The sequence below is a fragment of the Apis cerana genome, linkage group LG1, assembly GCF_029169275.1.
Source record: "Apis cerana isolate GH-2021 linkage group LG1, AcerK_1.0, whole genome shotgun sequence".
NCBI lineage: Eukaryota > Metazoa > Arthropoda > Insecta > Hymenoptera > Apidae > Apis > Apis cerana.
In genome coordinates this window covers 12,337,004-12,349,250 of record NC_083852.1, presented here as the reverse complement: position 1 = coordinate 12,349,250, position 12,247 = coordinate 12,337,004, and the positions used below count along the sequence as shown (strand labels likewise).

General features: G+C 35.0%; 1 protein-coding gene across 5 annotated transcripts in view; it reads right to left on the bottom strand.

The window, feature by feature from the left end:
* LOC107999813 (puratrophin-1) overlaps window positions 1-12,247 on the bottom strand; it is a 323,391-nt gene that overhangs the window by 95,220 nt on the left and 215,924 nt on the right. For all 5 annotated transcript variants that reach the window (XM_062073658.1, XM_062073646.1, XM_062073654.1 and 2 more), the window contains 2 exons: window positions 9,881-10,098; window positions 8,985-9,123 (listed from right to left, as the gene is read on the bottom strand). In XM_062073658.1, the coding sequence (XP_061929642.1) occupies window positions 8,985-9,123; window positions 9,881-10,098 (357 nt within the window). The remainder of the gene's footprint in view (window positions 1-8,984; window positions 9,124-9,880; window positions 10,099-12,247) is intronic.

Below are 12,247 nucleotides of genomic sequence, written 5' to 3'. Positions count from 1 at the left end.
GCGCAAAGTGAAAACCGGCATTTCTCTTCCACGAAATCCGCCTGTGGAGACATTTTGAGAATACGATTCTCCGCGCACAACGGCGAGAAATATCGTTGAATGGTATAGACAAGGCGAATAGAATCCTCGGAAAGGAGACTCAATGACCCGTGGACATCCTGTCCTTTGTAGCCTTTTTCGCGGAAACGATAAACCGTCCAGAGAGAAAACAGGAGAGTTCGTCGCCGACAAGACAGAAAATGCGGATGGGATTTTACCTATAAGGCGTTATGACGCGTAGACAAGGCATCCGGCGTGCTTGTTTTGCATCCATTTTCAACCAACAATGGTATCATACGCTCTCTTCGTCGCATTCTTCGCGAAAAATGGTATCATAGAGGGCGTAAGATTGGCCCTAGGGGACCTTTTGTTTGCTAATGAATCAACGATGCGATTGCTTATTTGCTTATTTTCCATTCCATTGATATAATTAATCTTGAGTTATTAATTGTTTTTAAGATAAATTTTATTGAAAGTAATATTATTCTCAACGTTCTTAGAAGAGAAAGCGTTAAATGAAATAATTTTATTTTAACTTATAAAACAGATAGAGAATATATCGAAAATCGTGGCAAAAGTGAGTGAATATTGCTGCAAAAATAAGTCGAGAATGTAGAATAATAAAACTTTATATCAAAGATTATCATTTTTACATTTTCAATTTATTTTTTGATAAACTCTATATCTACAAAAAAATAATTTCGACAAAAACCACGTTATAACGAATCGATCGATTAGTTTTTGGACAAAAATACTATTCTGAATTCCGGACCACATATATCTCGTTATTATTGTAAATACTATATTAAGAAAATACCTTTTAGATATTATCCTTTAAATTTTCAACGAGAAATCAAGATTTCGAATCAACTTGGGCCGAATGTTAATCAATTAATTAAAAAAATCCAATTCAATTCAACTACAAACTACACGATTCAAATCGCACAGCCACGTGAACAATTCCAAAAGGATATATCACAAATGAAAATCTTCGTGCGGGAAAAGCAGTCGCATTTGTTACGCAACCCGATGCAGTCTCTGTCGCGACTGTCATTGCGAAAACGGCGCGACGCGCAACAATGAGGGAGCTCACAATGGCTAGATAAGAGGCAGAAACGGAGCAGTTAGGGGACTACTGAAAGCTATACGCTTAAACCGCGTTGTAAAAGCAGCTATAGGTGAACGCGTGCACGAGATCAGTTTGTTCCAGGGAAAAGCGTTCGTTCTTTGTATATTCCTTCGTTTTATCTGATGGAACGAAGTTGCCTCTAGGGATTTTTTTTTTATTATGCTATTATGTGTATTTTGCGAGTGCGTATTTTTGAATCATCGTCGATGGCGCTAATTTTAAACGAGGTGGAAAAATTAAATTCGATATCGTTCTGAGAATCATCAATTTTGAATAGGAAAAATACATTTTCGCGAGACAAGGGAAATTGAATCTAATAAAGATTCGTTATTTTTTTAATTAATCTTGAAAGAAGACGAAATATTAGACGAAAAAAATTATTTTTTCGGAATTTTTATCTCGTGAAAAAAAGGAATTGAATCGTTGCGGTGCCAATTTTGAGTAAATCAAATAACACTCAACACTGTGTTAATCTTGAACCGATCAATTTTAAGCGAAAAGAACTGAATTCTTCAAAACTTGATAATATTAAGAATTTTTAAAACGATAAAAATTGAATGGTTATTTTATCTTACAAAATAAAGAAACTTAAAAAACAAAATGTAAAAGAATTTTATTTGAAATTAAGCAACAAAGTTCAAAAAAAAGTCAAATACTCGCGAAATTGCGAACATCTACGAACATTTCCATATAAATGGTGGCCGCAAATGGTACGAAAAATATTTACTCAAGCTGCGCAACGACATTAACATCAAAGTCGTTCATCAAAGAGCATTATTAGGACAAGGTTCCTCCATTCAACGTTCAATCACTCGTTAGGTGTTTAGACGCGTTCGATTAATTTCAATCGAATTGCATTAAATCCACGACGAATAAAACCAATACTCTTTGCTCGCATTCATCTTTGGATCAATATCGCGTTACACGTTCATCAATCTTTTACGATCCAACGAGGGATCACGCATTGCATATTGTCGGTGAAAAAATTCAATCGCATGTTCCTTGATATAACTGGACGCGTCTCGTGAATTATTTGAAAGATCGATTTTTACGTAGATGCGGATAAGATGTTTTATCTTTGCGATGATATTAGAATATGAAAATATTGACAAAAAATTTATTACTTTAAAAAATTATAATAGATATCTAATTTTTTTTTAATATTTCAATGGTATTTCTCTGTGATTATATACAAAGAATCTTTTTCATTTTTTTTTTTTTTAATAACAATTTCTACTTATTAAGACATCTCTTACAAAACTGAATAATATTTGTATTGAAGTATTTTTTTTTTTTATTCTGCATAATTAAAAAGTTACGACGAAAGAAAAATTTAAAAGTAAGTAAAAGCGTTAAACGAAAGCGTCAAAGAGTAATTAAAGTAAAACAAACCTATTCTGAGATAAAATTCATTTTATTAGGTGCTTAAAATGGTGAACTTTCATTTTTTACTATATATGTATACATTTATGTTATATTCGACAAAAAGAAGGCTGAAAAATAAGAATATGAAATGCTAGTACATCCATAACTTCAACAATATACAGTTGATGTGCTATATACGAATGAAATAATATCGTGAAAAGAATAATTAAATGTTTCTGTATCTATTATACGCTACGTAAAATTAAATTAAACAGAAAAGATAAACTTTGAGGATAAATAAAATTTAAATACAAAATTATTCACATCTACATCGATTCGTAATAAAAATCAATTGTTGTAACGATCGTTCCCTACATTATCCTATATTACTATATTACCGATAGAATAAAATTTATAGTTTGGACGAGATGATATGCAGACGAAATAAACGATATATTTATATATATTTAATTATCTCCTTGCCTATCGATCGATGCAATAATAATCAATATCAATGTAATGATAAGATGCAACGAAAAATCTTGGAGAGAATTTTAACCTATTCTACGGAAAATGTTTAAAAAAGGAACGAATGTCAGGTGAGATGGAATCCACCGTGTACAATCATTGTAGACACGGACGTCGAAGCGTGAAATAGGACGTTCGTGCTAACGATCCTTCTAATAGTCCGCGAAATCGGCATATTTCCTATCATTACGAGATGAACATACGGATAGCACGTGCTCCACGATTCCCGAGGGCTCATCATCCTCGAGTATTCCGCGCTGTATAAGCATATCCATATTATTCCTCGTAAATGAATTTTTCAATCATTGAGAGTATGTCGCGGTTATTGACCATAATCTTTCACGAAGTGCATCTCACATATGTTAAAGATGATGGAAAGCTGTTCAATTTCACGCATTTTGTTTTATATGTCGACTGTCTTTGGATAATATTAAAACATAGAAATTTGCATTAGGCGATGGCGTAATTAATTATGTTTCCATTAATATTGGTAAAGGTCGAGAAAAATTTAATCAAATGTAACGAATTGAAATAATGGATAGATATCGTAATAGAATTCATATATTCGTTGCTTCTACATTTGTTAAAGCGATAATGAAATATAATATACAAAAATCATTTTGTTGAACGAATTTAAATTATAGTAAGATAATTATTATCTCGAAATATATATTTCAACGTGAAATTTACGTAGATAAAAGCCGATGATCAAAATGATAGAAACTTATGGAAATTGTTATTTGAAGTTGGAGCTATTATTGCCATTGGTAATCAAGTTGAAAAAGGAATTTGAGCACTTTTTGTAAAAGCCATTAATAATAAAAAAATTATTATAAATGCATTTATTTTATACAATAATAAATTTCATCTACCATATAATGTTATTAGACCTATAATTAATAACAATCCAATATCTCCTAATCGATTTAAAATAATAGTCACTATTCCTGAAGTAAAAGCTTTTATTTTTATATAATAAATAACTAAACAATAAGAAATCAATCCTAAACCATCTCAACCTAAAATAATTGATAATATATTTGGTCTTAAAATTAATATATATATATTGAAATTAAAAATAAAATTATTAAATAAAAAAATCGATTCATTTTTAAATCTCTCAAATCTATATATCTAATTCTATAAATAATAATTATTGAAAAAATTATTCTTACTAAAAAAATAAATATTAGAGACTTATAATCAATTAATAACAAGAATCTCCGTTTGTACGTATCGATAAAGATTTTTCACGGAATTTTTAAATCTAATAAAAGGTGAAAGAACCGATTAAGAAGATATCCTGTATGAATGCGTCTTTTCATAAAAGCCTTAATATCTTCTTATTACGTAGCTCTCTCTCATGCATTATCCCTTGAACGTGCAAATAATTTTCGAAATAAAGTTCAAAATGTTGCGACGTGAGATACCATTTCGTATTATTATTCGTCATTATTTATGCTCTAATCGCGGTGTGAAAGTTCAATTTTTCCAATTTTTTGCCCTATCGGGAACTGGGCGCGTCCAACGTGATTCGCACGGCAGAAAATCGGAAGACCCGTGCGTGACGACCACTGCGAAGGCGGTTCCTTTCGAAAGCTTCGCGTTCCATTTCGAATCTCGAGCAACGCCGCGTAATCGTCAGTCTTAAGAAGCATCTAATGCAGGCTGGCAAACCGATAGTTAGTGGAAAGTGCGGGTAAACGTGAAACGTGACGTGGTTTCGATCCATCGCGTGTAATTGAGTGTAAAAGTCACGGGCAAAAGGGGAAACTAGCCGAGTTTCGCCGTGTTTCCACGATATATCGACACGATATATGCAATGCAACATATGTGATATATCGAGTCGAATTTTAAATAGCGTCCATGATTCAAATCAAGATAATGGTATCCTTTTTTAAGCAAAATAAAAAGATTCTTTTTGATGAAAGAGTAATATTTTCATTAAACTATTTAAATGATAAATTAAATTAAATTCAAGTTTGTATTAAATAAAATACAATTTTAAAAATATTGAATTTAAAGGAATTCGACGTATTATTAAAATAAAATATTCAATTAATAAACCATTATTAATTTTAAATTGAATAAATAAATCTAAATAAACAATACAACGTTAAAATTATAATTATAAACTTTAACCATGCTACTAAACCAATTATCGATATAACTTCTCCAATTAAATTTAACGAAACTGGTGATCCTACATTTGAAGAACATATTATAAATCAAAATAACGATATCCCAGGTCTATTTGTCTGTTTATAAATTACATTAACTAAAAAAAATCATTATTCTTACAATCATCAATCCTATATAAACGATTGACGAAATAGTCGTTCCAAATTCCATACGTAAAAATAAATGGAAAAAAGGATCAAAATATTTTCGTTGAACGAATCATTCAAAAAACTCTTTCACAATTTTCCAAAAAATAATCAAACAGGTTAAAATAATCTGATTAATCGAACGGATCACCTTCCTTTATATTTCAAGGAAGGAATACTAGCATCCATCTAGATCAGAGGAAAAAGCGAACCGCATCCCCGCGATCGGAGAAACGTTGGAGAAACGTTAAGGATGCATTCAACATACTTTCTCACAGAGGAGAATCCGTGCGTGGCGCTCGTCGAGAGGGAGGAACCGGTGTTACGGCAATTAATTCGAGCCCGATCGGTCCGCCTCTGATCCTCCTTCGTTCCTACGCTTTTTTTCCCTTCCTCCTCTCTCTCTCTCTCCTTCTTTTTATCCTCGACTCCTCCTCCTCATCCTTTTCGTGCCAACCGACCCGGTACACGCGCGCTATTTCCGTGAACCAAATACGGAGCTCGAAGACGACGACCAAGCGGAGCATTCGTCGAGGGCAGGACGAAGGTGGTTGCTGCGATCGAAGTGGAACGCGTAATAACGGAATGCACCGAGGTGATCCGCTTCGAGCTGTCTCGAGCTCGTCCACGAGTTCGCGCCATTTTCTCTTTTTTCTTTTTCCAAACGATTATTGGAAGTGATAATCTAGCGTGAGTTTCAAGTGTTTAAAAGTCAAACTTTACTTCTTTCTTTCAATTTCTGTTAATTTGAGTTGCTTAATTAACATAGAAGATATAGAAAATATGTATTTTGTAATTTCTTTTATAAATTATTAGCGGATAACTATAAATTCGTTTATATTGTAGCTGTATTTTAAAAAATTTCCAAAAAATATGGATGATATTTAAAGAAATAGAGAAAAGATAAAACAATTAAACACATATTAAATATTTATGCAATCTTTCTTTTTATTATTTCCATACAGATCGTTATACTCGAATTCATTCCTTCTTACCTTCCTTTAGATTATTATTATAGAAATATATTCAAAATCCTTTTCTCTTTTTCTTATCCTCAACAATCGAAACTTTCCACAAGTTTGAACTAATTATTATAAAATCAAAGTGAATCGCTGGTACGCGCACCCTTGTCAGAGAACAAGGGCCAATTCTTCCCGGTTTTCGTTTTCGTCGAGGCGCAACGTGAAAGCGGTCCACGCCCCTCGCCAACAATTAAACAATTGTCGGCAACGACCCACTTCCCGAACAAGCAAAGGAATCCTCGCGCCTGTCGAACAACGCGCGCCACTGTTCGTCACGCGAAATAAAAGGCATCATGCGAGATCCTTTCGAATCGAGATTCGAACGTCGGCTTATATGGCGAGACATTTCGCCGTGTATAAAGGCTGCAACGATGAATTCGGGAGATGTTTGCTTATCAAGATTCTCCCTGTTCAACGATCCACTTTATAGCGACGAGTAAAAGTGGTCGGTTTATGAAAGTGATTGAATCGAATATATATGAAAGAATCCGGAAGCTTGGGGAAAATATTTTGGAAAAGCGTCGAAATAAGATAAAAGAATAAAGGAAAAATCGGAAATTAATGCGCTCCTAATGATACATTCGACGGTGTTCTTTGAATGAAAAATCAAAAATCTTTGAAGCATATCTCAAATTCCTCGTAACAAAGGTATCCCTGTACTGTTATAATGGACAGATACCTTATGAATATTCACGTCACGTCTTTTCCATTAAATAACGATTAACGAGTTAACATCTCGTAACGAGACTTAGCCGAGATGAGATTTCGGTCATCGATGCTATTGACCTCCTTAACGACACTAAGCAACTGACCGCTTCGATGAAAGTTGTAAGAAAGTGATGGGAAACTTTAGACAGTGAGGCTCACGTGAGTAACTCATGATGTCATTAGAGGGGTCAAGAACTTTCTCAAAATGTTCGATATTAACCTGTTCAAATCACGACCGTGCGAATCTTCCGGCAATAAGGCCAACGTTACTCCCCCTTCTACTTCCATCTCGATTTTTTTATTAAAATACCTACGAAAACAATACCTAAAAATCGATAACTAGAGAGATTGAATAAATATACAACAAATCGCTTCATGATTTTCTATTGAAAATTCTTAATTCGATAAGATTTCGCTCATCGTTGTTATTATTTTCATCGCGTTGAATGATTCGTCGACTCTATTTCTACCGAAGTTAGGGGGAAAAAAGAAAGACGAAACGTTGAATTAATCCCTAGAAATTCCCTAGAATCCGTAACGCAGGTTTCACTCAAAGATGTTGCGTCACAAGCGAGGCACATTTTCGCTAAATTCCAGTTTCTACGTTCGATTCCTAAGGCGATTTTGAATCGTCGACGCAATTACATTACGCATGATTACGTGTTTCCGGCAGGAACGTGAGCCGTCACGTGCATGTGCGCGCGGATCGTGTCGGGACACATGTTTGTCGACGTGCGTACGACAAACTGATTGCACGTTTAATTAGCATGATACAACGAGCCATTGCAAATAAGACATTTCGTTTGCTCATTAATCGAGAATTTTTAGATTACGAAACGTTATTGCGAACAAGCAGAGGAGGAGCGTGTAATAAAAATAATTTATTCTAGTATTCGTTTCGGAAAATTTAAATCTTGTCAAGAAACACTGAGATTAGGAAAAGTGAGTCGAGTTGACATTAATATCGATTTTTATACAAACATAATTAAATTACATTTCTCAATTATCCTGATATTAATAATTCGTCCATTTGAATAATTACGTCATGGTTTCAACATTATTATATTAAGAAACTAAACTCTTAAAAAAGTTTCTTTTAACAAGATATAATGTATGATATAATCGAGTTACTACTAAATAACTAAATAAATATATTTCACGTAGATTGTTAATAACGCACAATACCCAAATAGAGTAACTTATTGTGCAAATTAAAGCATACATCCCTCTATTATTTCACAGATGGCCACAAGTTTCACCACGCTCCAGGCGACCAATTCCCTGGGGACCCTGTTGTCCACCTCGCAACCAATCCAATCCATCTCTTGGTCGCGGAATTACGAAACTCGAGCCTCCTTCCGCGATCCAGCGGTATAATCGGCCGATTCCCACAGCGGCAGATCCAGTCGACGGCCGTTTAACGACGCGCCGACGTTCCATTATCGATTATGCTCGGTTATGTGCAAACACTCCCCCGCGATAACGCCGCGTGTCGAATCGGAAACACGGCTAAACACGCGCTCGCGATTTCCATGCGTGAGAGGGGAGGAGGGGAAGCAGTCACGTTCGAAGCCAAGGAACGAGAGAACGAGATTTTTCGTGGTGAAAGTAAAAGTTGCGATACATTTTGTTACGATCTTCTCCTTGACTCGATTATTCGTGAAACTTTGACCGACACAAAAAGTGTTTGCGTCCTCGTTTTCCAAAATTCTCAATATTTAATGTCTACTTAATGCTTTTTATAATTATTCTAAAATTTCTCAGATCCCACGTGCAGCGAGAAAGAGAAAAAGGTTGACAAAAAACTTTTCGGTCTTCAAAATCTGAATCCTTCCTCGAAGAAAATTGATTAAAATTATCACTCACCTCGTGCGCCTGGTCCTCGATACTCCTGAGAACCGCGAGATTCCTTATAGTCGCGCGGCGGGACTCGAACGACGATTCGAGCCTGGTGGCTGCGTTCCCGACCTCCTCCACCAACCTCCGTGCCCGTTTCACCGACAATCTGGAAAGATAAAAGGGAGGCGTCGTAATCGGTGACGCACCGTTAGGAATTCCCTCTGGTGGCTGGCTTATCGCTAACGAAACATCGAACGCCGCTCGTCCCTTCGGCTCCGCGAGTGGGCGCTAACACGACACGGACATTATCGTCTTCGTTATAAAACGCCCCTCCCCCTCGCACGGTTTCCATGTCCACGTGGAAATATGTAAGCATATTCGCGTCCCGACAACCTTCTTCCGCCGAGTTTCGTTAAGCTAAGAAGCGAGGAGAATTCTCGAGGAGGATGACGAGAATGGAAATCGGATGATTTTAATTCTTGGAAACTATCACGATTAGGAACTTAAAGTGAACGTATACATCTTTCTTTTGTTAAAATACTTAAATTACGCGCAAGTGTATTATTTTTTGTACCAATTAGTGAGCCATTTTATCAGAATCCAATTTGCGTTTATACGTCAAAGAGAAAGGATTTTCGACCGATCCTCGTGTAAATTTTAATTTAATCTCTGGAGAAGCTAATCTTTGTATGATAAGTTAATAGATTTAAAGTTGACCGGAACTTTTTTGTTGAATTATAATTTGAGTTTTGGATGAAGCGAAACGGAGCTAGAACATCTCTCGTTTCGGTTTTAAACTTAACATTCTATATAAATATATCCTGTACGTACTCACAAAAAGTTAGTCTCAAAGTTGAAACCACTTTTCGATTCTTCTAAATAAATTTAAGAAGCAAAATTATGAAAGAGAATTTTTATTTAACCTAATGTAATCGAGATGAAGGAGGGGCGCTGCGCGTTCCTCTAGCGAAGCGATCGCTTCCTCAGCATCTCGAGACGTTCTTCTCAATGAAGGATCCGTCAGGAGCCGACCGAGAGGCGTCAACGTGCCGGACAGGGTAGTGCATTCCTTCAGTTCTGACATTTCGAGGGCGAGCCTGCGACCAGCCGATTGCCATTCCGTCATTAATCCATCGTAGTCCTGCAAGAGAGTGCATTGCAAAAATGGCGGTAAAAATGAAAAGTGTAAGAAGAAGATTTAATTTTCGAATAATTCGATCGATTTGTATTTGATAATTATGCTAGATGCTAATATTTTGAACGGAATAATATTATGTTTGGCCTTGCTACGATCATTAAATTTTTTAACATAAAAGAAAAAAATCTTTAAAGGATCGAAACGAGAAGATATGTAATTAAGAAAGATACTTTCGGAATTAAAAAAATTGTAAAGGAAACTAGCAAGGAATAATTACAATATGGCCAATTGACTTATTGTAATAGATACGATCTATGACAAATTTCAGTCCTATAAAATCATTCATGTGCAAATGCCTGCTTTTCTCCTCGTGGTAGTATTAGAAATCACTTAATAGCATTCTTCTATATTCAAAGGTTATTTACACATACATACAATATCCGGAAAAAAAGAAAAATTCACATTCACCGTGATATGTTTGGTTCATTATATTATAATAATACGAGAGACAATGATGTAATCAATTTATAAATAAAGAGTTATAAAAGTCAATCAATATAAATCATATTTTCTGAAAATTTCTACTCATAAGTGGCTAAACTATTCAAGTTACTTAATTGATTTGTCAATCGAAAGTTTCGACGATAAAAAGATTATTGTAAATCATTCTCAAAGAATGTATCGTGAATGTATAATTATCGATTGGCTTCTGAATCTTTCAAATAATACAAATTATGTAATTCAACGATAAATCAACCGTTAGATAATGATTCTTCTTAACTTTTTACACGATTTCTCGAATCTTCGTCATTGTTCAAATAACAGTTAAAGTTGAAAAAATCTAACAGATCTGGAATGATTTATCGTCGAGAGCAATTGGAAGATTAGAATGAAGATTAGAATTATTCAGAATCATTTATCATGTACTCAGAAAACGTTTTAAAATTGATCTGTTATTTTTATCTCTCTTTTAAAATTGACTGCTTTTCCAAACACTTGACATATCAACACCCTGAATATATATAATATCTTTAGTTACGATTCTCGTCACCAGACGTCTCATTAACTTTTGCAAGTGATACATCCCGGCATTCTAGGAGCCTTCTTTTCGCTTCCCGACAATGCTCAAGATAAAAAAAGCGAACGAAAGTTCTTAACACGAAAGACCATAAATTATTCTTCCGACCATTAATTCGAACACGTGTTCTCTACTTATCAATCACTCCCACCATTCAATTCCTCGTCTTCGTCTTCCTCATAATGACGTTATGACAACCGGATGGACGATTCTTCAGCACCGTGAAAGCTTTTGCAGGATTTTCGAACGTGCACAACGACAAAGCTGCTATTCGATACCACGCGTTCCCGGGATTCCTCGAGAAAGAGGCAGCCGGCCGAAGAACGTGGAAGACGAGTCCTTACTTTCTGAAGAATCCTGCAGCTACGTTATAGAGCGGCTATCTCGACGATGATCGCCGGCTCGACCGTTATTTATGAACATTTTCCACAGGCGAAATTTTCTCCTTTGCAACGTTTCCCGATCGATTATCGTCCGCAAGGTCGCGAATAACCGTTGTGTCGAGCCAGCCAAGACTCGAATCCGTGTCGCTTTGCCGACCGATTCGTTATTGCGCTATTTACCACAATGGCAGAGATAATTGGCCCACCAAGGACGACGCGTACAATAATTTATAATCTTGTTTTAGAAAAGGAATTTGAATCCATTATTGAAATAAAAATTAAGAAACTAATTCGTTCGTGTATGTTAATTAATATACGCGGAATAAATGATTATCGTATTTCAATGATATTTTCATACGATTATGAAAATTTGATGTTGACGAAAATTAAGTACGACAAAAAGAAAAAAGGAAAGGAAGAATTCATTGGAAAGTAAAAGTGTGTATGAATATTTTTTGCAGCGAAGAAGGATGAACAATCTAATTTGAATTTCTTGATCCTAAATATCATATTATTATGCTAATTCAGAAAACCCTATATCCTTAATTGTACATTATTACAATTCCCAAGAAACATTCACTTATCCAGGAGAACTGAAATCAGATACAACAACCGTAATTATAATTAACCAAAATTGTGCTACTTAAAGAAAAAAAAAACAGTTAATTGCACATCACACAATTGCCAAGAA